Here is a 14,525-nt window from a genome sequence, read left to right on the forward strand (position 1 = left end):
GATCAATTTTACTTTCTTAATAAAAGTCAGAGTATCTGCTGTGTATATAAAGTAGTGCCTGGATCCACTGAAAAGTCAGTTTCTTCTCACAATTATTTTTTGTCCTATTTTTCAAATCTTTTTCTCTCATTGTCTGGTTTTTAGTAAACATTATTCCACAGTCAAACACAACATCTTCTCTGGTATCAAGCCCACATATGGGCTGCTCACCCAGAAGAAGGTTACAATATGTTTTAGACAGATAAATTAACCCATATTTCCTTACTCAAAGCTTATACTCAATTAGTTTATTTTCCACTGACCTGTCCTCAAATGCAGAATTTTGTTTTCAAGTCCTGTTCATATTGATGTTTCACAACAGTACTCTTGTAACTAAGCACGGTATTTGTTTTGTTTATTTTATACTGTGTTGTTAATACAAAATAACAATAGTAGATCTTTCATCCAATATTATTACTGTACTGTAGCAGTGCTTCCCACAGTAATACTATCTTTGGAACTATAATAAAAGTAGCCGATGGAGGGCAGCAAACCTCAGGTAATTACAAAGTTTTGGAGTGACATAAAATCTGTAACCCTGGTTTTAATTTGATCGTTGCGTCATTCAAGTTTGTTAGAAAGTAACTTTGTTCTATTACATTCTATTCGTTGATATTATGTAGTTGATAAGGCAGAACCTTTTCATCTTTTTTTTTAAAGAGGATTTTAGTATGTGCAGATGACACCAAAGTGGTGACACTGAGTTGGTATGCTTGAGAGGAACCTGGACAGGCTGGAGGAATCAGCAGGAACATCATGAAGCTCAACAAGGACAAATGCAAAGTCCTCCCTCTAGGGCTGACAGGGACGATATGGACCAGGGCTCACTGACTAGGCAGTGTCTCTGCTGGAGAGGATGGGGGGTCCTGGGGGGCAGGGGCTAAGCAGGAGCCAAGAGTGCGCCCTGGCAGCTGTGAAGGCCAGTGGCACCCAGGGCTGCGTCAACAGGAGCATGGAGAATGGATTATTGGGCAGTGGTTGGGACGTGGTTATTCCCCTTTACTTGGCTCTTGTTTGCCTGCGTGTGGAACACGTTGCCCGCTTTGGGGGTCTCCGGTAGAACAGTCCTGATACAGAAAATTATTGACAAATTGGAGTGAGTTCAGCTGAGAGCACCAAGACGGTTGTGGGCTGGAGCACTTGCTGTGTGAAGAGGCTGTGGGCAGCAGGGCTGCTTCAGCCAGGAGAAGGGGCAGCCCGCCTGCGCTGACAAAGAGGTTACCGAGAGGACAGAGCTGGGATTTTTACACAAGTGCACAATGGGAGGAGAGAAACTGATCATAAATTTGAAAAAAGGGAGGTTCAGAGTAGGTAGAAGGACAAAGAATTTCACCCTGAGGACAGTCAGGTTCAGAGAGGCTGTGGAATCTCCCTCCGCAGAGGTTTTCAAGACCCGAGTGGACAAGGCCTCAAACAACTTGAATTTAATAGCAGCCCTGCTTTGAGCAGGATATTAAACTAGATAACCTCCAGAGGTCCCTTCCAACCTGAATATTTCTGTGATTCTGTAATAATATTCATTATCGGGGTTCATTTTCCCCCAAGTAGGGCTCTTTTCGATGTAACCAGGAGTTCGTGGGCTGAGTTTTCAAGGTCTGTCGAGGCTCTTGAGGACTGATTCTCTGGCTGCTTCGGGAGCATAAACCCGTCAGGCTGATCGTGACTGTAGGTGGTCCTGAATCTGGCAAGCAGATGTTCCACTGAATGCAAGCACGACTCTCTCCTGTGTGGGACCTGGATCCGAGGAACTGATTGGTGTTTGTTAATAACCTGCACTCCTGACAGAATCTAGGACGCCTTGCTAGGTCAAGCGCATCACTAGTCTGAGCAGCTTTATAGTAATTGATCAACTTTAAAGTAAAGTACAGTTAAGTGCAAAAAAACCACAAAAACCCCACGTTGCTTTACATACAAAACTATTTGTAGAACCAGCACTTTTCCCCGGTCTGAGCAGAAGTGGAAGATGTATAGCGCTTAGCAGGGCTGGCCCTTTTTCACTCAGTACCAAGCTGGGAACACCTTAGTCACACTGCTAAAGAATGTCCCTTTGGGGATATGGAAAACTTTTAGCAAGTAGCTACTCTTACATGAAAAGTTCTCTGAAAAGCAAAAGTATGTTCAAATTTGGCAGATTACTAAGTGGAGCAAATGTATATTCTAATGCCATGGGGACGTGATTGAGCGTTGCAGGTTATCCACTTGTAAAATACAAAGACAAGAAAGCAAAAACATTAATGATGGAATTTTCTGTGCCTTTTTTCACTATTTACGAAGACTGCAAAACCCAGAGCAAGTAGCTTTGTTGAACATTCCCCGGCTGTAAGTTTTGCTTCCTAAACTCTGATTCTAGCACGGCCGCTGAGGCCGTTAGTGTGCAACACGCACGCAACTAAAGCAACTTTGCTTTCGGTGCTCTTGCTCCATCTGGGGTCCAGCACTCGCTTGGTCTGGTGCCGCACCTCAACGGGCAGTGCCTGCTCGTTACCGCAACCCAACCGGTTCCCCGACAATCCAGGGCTTTCACCTGGAGTACGATTCCTTACGTTCAGAGACGTTTGAGGGTGTGATTCTGCCTTGACTTCTTACCTCTCGGGACGCGGCTCACTGAGGTGACTGTCTCCAGCCCCCGGTGCGTTAGCGGTGCTAGCGCAGTAGCAGTCACTTTCGTATGGAGAACTGGGATTTTCTTCACAGGCGTGGTGATTTCAAACAAAAAAACGTCAAAAGTATGCGTGTACGGGAAACATTAGAAACGACACAAGCTTGGGACGGAAGGAGATTATAAATTGAGCCATGAATGTTAGAGGGGAAAAAGAGAAGGAGGAAGGCTCCAAAGAGCCAAATTCAGCAGGACATGTTAAGCATCTATTTTCAAACTGATTTCTGAGACAGCATGAAGGGAGGGAATACAAAACAAGCAGTAAGAGATAAGAAATCCAACCAATTCAAAGGGCCGCTGTGGGGACCTGAGAGTCAAGAATAGCAGATCATGGCCTGGTCGTGCCTTTCTTTTTACAAACAGGCCCCAAAATTAAACTTTTTCTTGAAATTATATTATACTGAGACAGATTTTTAAAATAAAGGACAAAAAGTGTGCAACTTTCCATGAAACAGAATTAAAAGTTGACCTCGAAATGTCAATATTCATTTCTCATGATTAAAAGAAAGAAACATTTGCAGAAAAGCAGACTTGGAAACATTCTTCTGAAAGGACCAAAACCTGAAAGAGAAGGGAAGTTATTTCTGTTGTGGTTTTGACTTCTGAGACTGTATTCATCAAAGTTTGGAATTCTTTCCAAGCGGTTTATGTACACATGTGAAACATAGCACAGGTCCTCAGAAAACGGATTCTGTATTCTCGTTTTCCTTCATGTCCTCTTTCCTTCCTAAGCAGGCATTGTTTTTCCTCCACACCCTGCAGTGGTTTAGGTCAGGGCAGACTAAACTCACCTGTTAATTACCATGCAATAATTGGATCTGTGGGAAGGAGTTTGGGTATTTGTTGCCTCCATGAAAGGGCGATTAATAACAGAAAGAAAAGTACCAAGTTGTGGACGAGTGGTTATTTCTAGCGCCCTGCTCCTTGCTGACAGGACTGAGGCTGTTGGTGGGTTTGGCCACGCAAGCTTGGTCCCTGGCGCCACTGGAAGCCCCCAGAGCCAGGCATCTCCGGAGGCAGCGTTGTGCTGCTCTGCTCTGGGCTGCAGTGGGTGAATTTTGTGAGGTGGGTGGCATCTCCCAGGTGCTTTGATCTTTACGGGCTGCTGGGCTGCCCTGAGCTCTTTCTGGTCGATCGGCGTAGCGAGTCGCCAGGCAGCGTGCTTGCATAATTTAGCTGGGTTGCTGGGCAAATAAAATTTCATTTTGCTGCTTCTACCAATTGCATGTATTTTTGCTAACACCTGCCTAATTGTTTTATTTAATATCTCTAACTGTGACACAGCAACACACCATAGCAGGGTGAAACTCTGGGTGTCCGAAGTCGCTCTGATCGAGCGATGCCAGCCCAGGAGGCCGGCGCATCCCTGTCCCCAGTTTTCGGGAATCGACCTTAATGCGTAAATGAAAACGGGGATTTGTAAATTAAAATGGAGATTATTTCAGAATGTTCCAGAAAATGCTCATTCTTCTTTCAGGAGCCCCCGCATGGTATGATATTTTGCCTCCAAGTTAGGGACTGGAGCGCCCACGTACCCCCATTGCGTTCCTGAGGTGAAGCGTGCAGCGTGTGTGCGCGATTACTATAACCACGCCAAACGCTGGGCTGCAATCAGAGAGCCGGCCGTCGCTTCAGCTCCGTGACAAGCTCTCCCTTCTGTAAGGCCACCAGCGGGCTCTGTGCCGGGTTGGGAACCGCGGCTCCGTCAGCCCAGGAGAGGAACTGGAACGCTCCCCGTTACCGGTCACCTGCAGGGGCCTTGCTAAACGCGGTGCTTTTGCATGAAACACAACCCCGGGTGTAACGTCTGCCCGGAGCCGCGCAACCCTCTTTGCCTCGACGGGCGGTGTGGCAGGCAGAGATGGCGAGCGCCAGCCGCACCGGGAGTGCGCTGGGCACCCTCCTTCGCACCGCAACCAGCCGCTGCCGGCGGTCGCTGCCGGCCGCGGGCCCCGTGCCCAGCTCCGCCTGCCCGGCCTGGTGCCGGCAGCCCAGCGAAGGGAGCCTGGCCCGGGGAACGACCGCGCATTCGGCCTCCGCCGCCCTCGCCAGCCCCGCCGCGGCCTGCTCCGCGGCCTGCCCAGGGACTACAGCTCCCGACAGGCACCGCGCCACCCCGGCGCCCGAACACTACGCCTCCCAGCGCACCTCGCGCGGGCAGGACTACATCTCCCGGCATGTCTCGCGGCGTGCCGCGCCCCCTCCCGTCTGTACTACAGCTCCCGGCGGGCTGCGGCGCCCGCGAGGCATGCCGGGACGGAAGGGGGCGGGGCCGTGGCGGAGGCGGTGAGCCCGCCCGCCTTCTACGTGGTGCGCTGCCCGCCGCGTCCGCCGCCGGGGAGGCGCCCGCGGTTTGCGACGTTTCTTTGCGGCAGCGCGGCCAGGCGCGGCCGCCGTATTCCGCCCGGGAGACCGGCTGTTGTGCCGCTAGCCGGCGGGGCGGGGAGGGGAGGTGAGGGAGCAGGCGCGGTGCGGGGCTCTGGAGGGAAGGGAGCAGCCCCTGGATGGTCCGCGGGGCGGCTCGGGGGCCTCCTCCTCCTCCTCCTGCTGCTGCTGCCGCCGGCCGGTCGCGGCGGGGCGGGGCGCGGCGGGGCGCGCGGGCGGTGGGGGCGGCTCGCGGCGCCGAAGATGGACTATGACTTCAAGGTGAAGCTGACCGGGGAGCGCGAGCGGGTGGAGGACCTCTTCGAGTACGAGGGCTGCAAGGTGGGCAGGGGCACCTACGGGCACGTCTACAAAGCCAAGCGCAAGGACGGGTGAGTGAGCAGCGGGGACACAGCCCCCACCACCACCCCCCGAGACCCCCCCCGCCGTCCTGCCCCGGGGTGGGGGTGGGGGGAGTCCTGCGTGTCCCCTCCCCGTCCCCCGGCCCTGCCTTCGCTTCGGTCCCTGTGCCGCGGCTGCTGCTGCCGCCCGGGCCGGGCTTGGGGTCCCGGTGGGCCGCTCCGAGCCTGCTGTGACCGGAGCGGTACCGGTCCCGTCCTCGCAGCCTGGCGCCGGGGTCCCGTCTCGGTACCGGCGGGTCCCGGAGCGAACAACGACGTGGCGAGGGGAGCGCTGCGCTTAACGGGTCTGCGCTGCCGTTCAGCCTGGCCGTCGGCTTCGTAAAACAGAGTGTAGGTTTTTTTTTTTTATAACGCTTTTTTTTTTTTTTTGTCCAATTTATTGCTCCTCGTCACCATTTTGGGTGTTCTTGGTGGCTGCTTCGGGGACCGGAGTCTGCCGGTCCCGTCAGGGCGTTGGAGTGCCGTGACAGAGCTGGGCGCGTGACCCGTGCTCGGTACAGACCCCGGCGAACGAATTTCTTCACGTAAAGGTGTTGGAGAAAGATCTGGCACGCTGTCCTTTGGGTTTCCCTCGAGCGTGACACGGCATCGCTCGCCGAGCGGCAGAACAGTGGGGAGTGGGGAGCAGGAGGAGCCGGAGCGGCTCGGGCCGCTCTTGTCACGGGGTCCTAAATTTTAAGTCACATCCCTTCTTTCTCTTGCGGTCTCTTCATAGCGGTGCTTTGTATGTTGCCATTCGTATAACGTGTATTTTAAAAGTCTGGGTGTGATTTTTACATTTGATAAACAAAAAACTTTTAGAGCAGGCTGTGGTCAGTTATGGCTGAATCGCAGTCTGGTTCCGTTTGCTTTAATTGTAGAAATGCTTCAGCCGTCACCCACAGAACGGCTGCAGCGGGACTGGTTGCACCCTGCCTTCCCTGTGTCATGCCGATACTGACTGCCGCACAGTTACTTCAGTCTGAGTTTTGTTTGCTGGTATGAGTCAGCTAACTACTTTCATTCTCCAATTTTGCATTTGGATCGTTAAAGTTGTTCATTGGAGAAGTTCTTGCCTTGCCTGGATTCTTTTTTTTTTTTTTCTGCGAGGGGGAGTAAACTGTTGGGAGTGTGATAAGCTGTTGCCTCGGGTCTCTGTACGTGCAGGTGCTGACTTTGGTGGTACAGCCAGCCCTGGTTTCAGCGCCGATAAGGAGACCTGAAATATGAAAAACAGACTGAGGTACTGAGAGATGGTGACTACGTTTCCACTGCCCGTGTCAGGCGCTTCGCAGCTGTTCAGCGTGTTGGAGTCCAGCAGCGTGTAGGGAATTCAGCGTGTATTACTGGCAAAGCGTATATTCAAACATATTTTTGGTGAAATCATAAGTCTGCTTGGTGGTGTTTGGGAAAGTGTGTTTAGAGCTGCTGGTATCTTTTTGAGAAACTGCAGAAAAATGGAACAGTGTGCTTTAAAAAAGGATAGTTACTTAAAGGTGGCTTTATTATAGAGTTTCCTCTAAGTTCTTGAACATATGATTTTACATCCTCTCTCTTCTTGCTGAGAGGGGAAATCAAGGTATTGTATCTGATTAGAGTTTCCGAAAAAAAAAAAAGGATGAGCAATGCATATTGTCTCCCCCCCGCCCCTTTTTTTTTTAATCCCTTATTGTTCATTTAGTGCCTCTTTTGCCTTCCCTTTCCCTAGGACTTCCCATTTCCCATCCATATTTCTGAAAACTTTCTCTTCTAAATATGCTGTGTAATTGCCCTTGGACAATCACTAAAATACTTAAAATAGAAACATCCATAGATGCTTTTGTAGCTTACTTGTACATATGTAATCATAAATTATGGTGGAATTAGGATTTAAGTTAAAGGTTCCATTTACATCCCTTTGTCCAAAGTAATCAATTAAATTGGAAAAGCAAATGGGTAATAACATTTGGTTTTCCGGAAGCTATGGCAATGGATGGAAGTTGTATCTTGCAGTGGGGAGTCTGTGAAACAGAGTTCAGGGTCTGTAAACTGTTACATACAAACACTGAAAAAAATACATTGTTTCACTATTCCCCAAGTGGTGCACATTGCAGAAATAACCTGCTTTTTGAGTTGTAATATTTATACAGCTTGAAATTCCTTTACATATGAAGTTGTTTGCTATCTTTTTGTTAATTTTCACAATTTATTCCCTTAAACTTAGAGGTTTGAAGCAAACTTTGTTACGGGATTCTAATTCTTTCTTTAAGTAGCACAAATCTTTTAAGTCTGTTAACATACATCACGATTTTTGGAGTACTTTGAAGAATGGGCTGCAGGACTGGAAATGTTTTAAAAATATCGGGACAGCTTTTTCTTAAATGACAATGTTTCCTACATACAGATGTCTAATGAATAGCAGAAACACAGAAAAGAACTAAACTTTAGTAATTCAATTTGTGCAAATGTATGTTCTAAACCGGATTTTTATCACTGAGGGCTTTAAGAGTAGTAGGAGCTAGTGTCTTTAGTACGACTGCAGTTTTCGCTTCTCTTTTTGTTTTGATTGCTTTTACAGCTGCCCCTGAGGTGCAGCACAGCAGTTCAGAACTAGATAGCAGTTGTGTGTCATAATTGTAGAAGCTAACTGCATGTCATCAAAACTAGAAGGGAATGTTTTGGGGGACAGTCTTACAGGAATCTTGGAGTGAGAATCTTTGTAGCAAGTGAAAGAGATGTTCTGTCATACGTGCATCAGTGATCCACTGAGGGCGTGACCTGGGTCTCCTGCCCTGCTCCAGCACGAAAGCCAGTCCAGCCCTGCGGTGCCTTTTGCCGCAGGGTGAGGCTTGGGGTCTTGACTGGTCCGTCCTGCAGGGACTCCAGGTGAGCTCCATGGAGATGTACTCGCTGCCAAACCTGACCCAGCTGAACATCAAATCAGCTGAATAACAATGTCAGGCATCGCAGCTGAGCTCTACCTGGTGCATTGCCTGTGGCAAATTGCTTTATGTTCTCAAGTTTTTATTTTAATCCCTCTTATTTTTAAGTTTGTGGTCTCTGTGGTTGAAAAGAATCTTCCTAGCTTTTTTATTGAATGGTGCTGTCTTTTTTTTTTTTTTTCATCAGTGCAGGATCTGTAGCAGACTTTAAAACCTGCTTAGAACATAGTGAATTGATGACATTTATAGCAGAAAGGTGTACAAAAAGGCGATTGACTCTAATGGCAGACCCTGGGAAGGGAGTGCAGGCATGGCATAGTTAACATCAGTCTTAAGATAAAGAAACGGTTGCTCATCTCCAGTGGATGGTTTACTTTTTTTTTTTTTTGTCCAGAAAATGTCAGTTATTTCCTGCATGAAAGCTACTTTGCTTGCCATTTGGGTGCTCCCTCAGGAACGCTGCTCAGCCCAGATATTAAACCTACCTATTTGGCTTATGGCACTTGGAAAATATGCCAGCAGTTTTTGGTTTGTTGCACTGACATACAGATTTTTTTATTTGTTTTTATTTTTTAATCGACTGGATCATAGAATCATAGATTGGAAAAGACCTCTAAGACCATGAAGTCCAACTGTCACCCCAGCACCACCATGCCTGCTAAACCATGCCCCAAAGTGCCACATCTGCACGTAATCAGGTCAGACTCCTTCAAAGTCCGCTGGGAGCCGAGTGCCAGGTATGGGCAGACTGAGGTGGCAGCACAGCAGGGGCTGCTTGTGCTGGGCTTTCTGTGCTGGCAGCATGCGCTGGTCGTGTGCTGATGCTGAAGTTGCACCCAGTCTTAGTGAGATTGATCTTGCACTGCTTTCTTTTGTTCACTCTCCCTTCTGTTTTTACGTTACAGCTACAGTCAGAAATCTGGGAGAGAAGTCTCTTCTGTGGAGCAAGGCTGCCTGTTTCAGTGGCAATTTGGAGTGTTTCCAAACGTTCGTTTTTCCTGTTTATCGAATGTGGTTTGGATGAGAATAAGAAACTATTGAATGTCACTGTTAGGCAGTATCTAACTTTTTAATTACAACAGCAAAAAATTATGTAATTGAAGATCTCCAACAATAGTAACATCCCGTGGTGCTTTATTGGAAGCTTTTCTTAATCTGTCAGAGAGAAACTTAAGCAGTGAGACTCTGATGAAGAAACAGCAGTAAGCAAGCTCGTGCTTTCCCAGTCGCTCTCAGAAACTGCAGGAGGTGATGTAGGTCTCAAACACGAGTGCACCTGGAGAGTTTTTTCATTTCAGCTGTTATAGTTCTGTGTTGGAAGTACTGCTGTAGGTGGAGGGACAGATTCTTTCGTTTGGACATGCTGACACATAATGGAAACAATGAAAATACACTTGTGCGCTGGATTTTTCCCTGCACCCTTCGAACAATAGAGTCTATATCCACTTTTTTTCCTTGAGGGTCTGTATTGTATAAGAAACAGAATGGTGGAAAACTAGTGGATGTCCAGTAAACTACTGGTTTGCTTTATCTCTAATATGGTGTGTCATAGTGTCTACTTACTGGACAAAGGATTTTGCAAGGATGATGATGACTCTCAAACTTTTGTATAAAGAGAAACTGAGAGACTGGGAGTATTTCCCTTGGGGGGAAAAAAAAAGAGAAGGCAGAAGGTATTTAAATTAGATAAAATAATGAACGGTTTGGGTAATGTATAAGACGCTGGTGCAATTCTTGTTTTGCAGTGTTTGAAGAGGGGAGCGTGAAATTTTTTTGGTCAACAATAAGGAAATATTTTAATCCAGTGTAGATAAACTGCATAACCTGTTGTTAAAGGAAAAAGACAAGTCAAGAGCTTAGTGTCTGTTGTGTAATGTTATCAAAACCAGTCACTTGTGCCTAGCTGTTGTAACAAGTTGGATGCTCTTCTGCTGTAGAAGTTGGGCTGCTCTGTTAGAGATCAGGCCAAGCTCCGCAATGCGTGCAGAAGAGCCCACTTTTGTTCTCTTAAGGAATTTGGGTGGGGTTGTTTGTTTTTTTTTTTTTGAAATGCTTGGCCTGTCAGAAGGTTGATAGCAGATTAGTTCCAGTTTGTCTGTGTTTATGGGTATGTATTGATTGAGTTACTGCAGATCATAGATCACTTATTTTGTCAATGTTTATACCAAACTGATTTTTAGTGAGAGGCACATTGTGTTTGGGAGTGCCACAAATAGAGGCAATTATCCAGTGGGAAATTGTGCTCGGCAAGAAGTGAAGCAACAGATCCGGGCTTACAGCTTCTTGATTAGTTCTGTATCGAGCCTTTGCAGGAGTTCTGTCACGAAGTTCATGCTGTTAGTTTTCGCTATAAACTGCTGAACAACTCTTATCTTCCCTCAGTTTAATAGATGTGGGGTGGGTGGTGTTTGGCTGAGTGTTTGTGTGTGTTGGTTTTAACTCTTCTGAACCCAAGCAGTTGGTGCAGGTTACAGGTGGGCGATGAGAGCCGCAGAGTCGGCACACAAGCCTTTGGCTTGTGACTGCTGTCAGCAGCAGAACAATGGAATTTCTAAATGCCACAGACTTTATTTATGTATGTAATATGTCGTAATAGCTTCTTAAAATATATGCCCTGAGTCTTTTTTGGATCTATTACCATAGTAGTTAGAGAATTCCTAATTAAACTGTATTTACATAATGAGGTATGCATGATGTATTGCATGAAGTCTTGTGCTCTGTAATTTTTCTGGTAAACCACTCGTATAACCGTCTTCCCGTCTGCTTCCTTCCCTTCTCACCCGGTTAGGTGGCTCCAAGCCTTAGAGGTTTTTAAGGTCATGCAGTTGAGTGAGTCCTTCTGTGGCCCTTGGACTTTAATTGGTGCGATCTTTTGTTATCTCATCACAGAAGTGTTGGTTTATTTTTGCAGCCAACAGCCAAGGTGGAGCTGGCGTAGCTGTGAGTTAGTGTTGCATTCCTACCTGAAGCCTTTGACAAGTGCAGAGAGGAGGGGGTGAGAATAATGTTGCAAAACGTCAAAATCTGGACATGCTTTTGTTCTGGATTTATAAATTAGAATAATATATGTAAGTAATGGGGGCAAGTACTGCTGTGCTTGATTTCTCATGAGGGGATAGGGGATAGTTTTTGAGGGTGCTGCTTTTAGAGCAGGTGCACATCATCGGAGTGTGCTGCTCTTGGTCAAGTGACAGTGAGGTGGTATATTCACTCCACCTCTTGGGGATTCTTTGAGTCTTCTGTTTTGAAGTCTCTTAGAAGTTGTGGTTTTTTTGTTGTTTCTTTTTTTTTTTTAACACCACCCCCCCCCCAACAGAGAGGTTCTTGTTTTACCATTGGACTCTGAAGAGCTGTAATTTGCAGACTGCTGTAGCAAAAACAGTGAAAGATCTCTCATGCCTTAAGAACATATTCTTTTAGTTATGCTGAAATCTGGAAACTATAGTGGGAACGTAACGAAGGTGCAGCGGCTCATATTTGTGCATGGCGAGGTTGTACTCCAGCAGTATGCAACAGCAGCCAACATGGTGATAGCGCTTCACGAGACCTCCAGGTTACAGCCCAGGTGTGCCCATTTTGGCATTAAAAGGTGATTGCTGTGCCACTGTGAGTATCAAAATGGTTATAAAAAATCTGGCACTCTGTTGAACTTCCTGATTTGAGCCATTCATTGGTGTACCTGAAATAGCAGTACAAGCAGATCATTCTGAATAGCCAGTTGATACCGACATGCTGCCGTCTTCCACCAATATAATTTTCCATAGACAAGTAGCTGGGCAGTGAGAAGCAGGACATCAATTGCAAATGTCTCAGTAGCAGCATCTTCTAAACACAATACTCTTTTTTTTTTTTTTTTTTTTTTTTCCTCCGCTCCCCCACAGCCTGTTTGGGAACAGAATTCTTTTTCTACTATGGACACTTGCCATTGTGGAGTTGTGGTTATGTGGGATGGGAACTGGGCTGCTGTAGTTAAATGAACCAAGAATGTGAGGCAGTGAACAGGCTGCTGGTGTGAACTGTGTCTTCCCACCTCCGCTGTGCTTCATACTGTTAGGTGCAGCTCCAGTTCCAGAAGGGTACAGTCTCCTTCCATCATCTTCTATTTGGATTTAAACACAAAGCTAGTTTAGTGAGAACTGGGAAGGAGGATACATGAGTATTGTTCCTAACAATTGGCAGCCAGTATCTTTTTTCTTTTTTTTTTTTCAGAAATACTGGAGTGCTGAGCTCCAGCCCCAAAAGGAGACACTTCATGCCCTGCACAGGATCTCCTTTGTTCTGTGCTGACAAAATGAGTGCTGTCTTCAGTCTTTGCCATTTGCCTGGTGTGCTGTTTTTTTGTCTTAGAATAAAAGTTTGCCTTGTCTATATTTTTGCCGTACGGCCTGTCTTTCGTGCTTGGCTCTGGTTCTTAATTCCAGAGGATAATCCTTTAATTTCAAAGTCTGATGTTAATCTGAATTTTCTTACAAGAGTCTGTAGTAGGAGTGATAGCTGGATTTCTCTAGTTTCCTTTCGTGGCTGCCTTGGAAGCAGCTGAAGAGTGATAGTGATTTATCACAGTGGTGCTTCTACAGCGTATGCTGATTGGGGGTGGATGGAGAAAGGGACATAAATAACTGAATGGTCTGGTAGTGTGTAAAAAAAAAAAAAAAAAAAAAATTAAAATCTTTAAAACAAAAGTGGCCTTGGTTACAGACAGATGGTTGAAGTTTCCCCAGTAGTCCTTTCTCCTCTAGACTCCTACATACAGAAGAAAACTCCCTATTTCCAGTGTCAAGCTAATGCCACCCTAGTTTTTGCACATATGAAGCTGATATGTAACTGAATATGAAAAGAGTAAAATGGAAGTGGCTGGTAAACGTGAAAGACTGCAGAATGTCAAGACTGAAAGCAAACTATAGGGGGGAGCTGGTACTTGTGTTAGTTTGGATTTAATTGTCCTCTCTTGTATGTCCTAAAAGTGGCTTCTCGCGTGTGTACCTCTCAGTAAGCAAGAGTTTTTTTGATAGAGTACTGCAATACGCTAGGAACTATCGTGTTGCATTTTTTAGTCACCTTGGAGAACGATTCCTGTGGGATTTTGTATCCTGTTAATGTTCACAAACCTCTGAAAAATTCAGGGGGAGCTTCAGGGCAGAAGACTGCTTCATTTCCGTACCTGCTTGCGTGAAGCCTGCGTACAGTCATCAGCGGTGCCCAAAAGAGTGAACTTGGGGGTGACATTGTGCACTAGAAGTAAGCGGTGGAGGTGAAGGGCAAGCATGAGCTATCCATAGCTACCAAGATGCCTGCTGGCATGCTAGTAACAACATACTGTGCTGTCTCCTGCTGGGGCAGCAGTGCAGAATAGTTGAGTGCACTGAAAAAAGTGATGGATGCTGTGGACCACACGTTGTGAAGCAAGAGGGGATGCATCTGGAGCTGAACTATTCTTTGGGGGAAGGCGGGAGAAGAGGTGGAGGTAGCTGGGAGGTTCTGCAGAGTTCGGGAGCTCAGAACTTGAGCGTAGTATCTAACATGGTAAAGCACCCATTTGTACATACTCAAAATTGTGGACTCTGACTTTAAGTAGATGATAATGAGTTCATCCTCCCATGTTAATTTAAGTCTTGGAAATGCTCTTTGAGGTTCAGTACAGACAAAAGTGTATAAAAAAAAAGTTTGCTGAAGTAAAGTAATGAAGCTGAGGCAGGAGCATAAAGATAACTTCGCTGCTAATAAAAGCCTTGCTTTCTGGTATCCTCCCACTGTAAAGCAGTCTTGAGTTCAGAGAAGCCCATGGTGAGTGGATGGGAATAAGGTTTCAGTTTCAGACTTCACCCCGCCGATGCTCTAACTCTCGTGCTCCTCTCCCCCCACCGCCCCCCATCTTTTCTTTGCGAGCTTGGCAAGTAATGCTGCATGTTACTGCTACGTGCAGGCTGATAACCATTCAGGAGGGCTTTGTGTTCTGGCTGGCTAGCCTGCTGTTCTCTCTTGTCTCCTTGGAGGCTCAACAAATGGTTCCTGAGACCTTGTCAAGCCCTCATAATAGCATGTTTGGGATTACAGCATAGCTTTATTCATAGCTACAATTTTTTGTTAGGTACAAGGCCACTTGTGAATTAGTTGCTAATTTTTGTGTATTGTAGGCTTTCC

General features: G+C 46.6%; 1 protein-coding gene across 4 annotated transcripts in view; it reads left to right on the forward strand.

Annotated features, from left to right (window-relative positions):
• Window positions 1-5,308: 5,308 nt before the first annotated feature.
• The window catches only part of CDK8 (cyclin dependent kinase 8), an 81,249-nt gene continuing 72,032 nt past the window's right edge, over window positions 5,309-14,525 (forward strand). For 3 of the 4 annotated variants that reach the window (XM_075419657.1, XM_075419667.1, XM_075419677.1), the window contains exon 1: window positions 5,309-5,454. In XM_075419657.1, the coding sequence (XP_075275772.1) occupies window positions 5,327-5,454 (128 nt within the window). In that variant the 5' untranslated portion in view covers window positions 5,309-5,326. Of the gene's footprint in view, window positions 5,455-5,793; window positions 5,815-14,525 lie in introns of those variants that run through there. The other variant, XM_075419698.1, reaches the window with a different exon arrangement.

Source organism: Opisthocomus hoazin, chromosome 1, assembly GCF_030867145.1.
Source record: "Opisthocomus hoazin isolate bOpiHoa1 chromosome 1, bOpiHoa1.hap1, whole genome shotgun sequence".
Lineage (NCBI taxonomy): Eukaryota > Metazoa > Chordata > Aves > Opisthocomiformes > Opisthocomidae > Opisthocomus > Opisthocomus hoazin.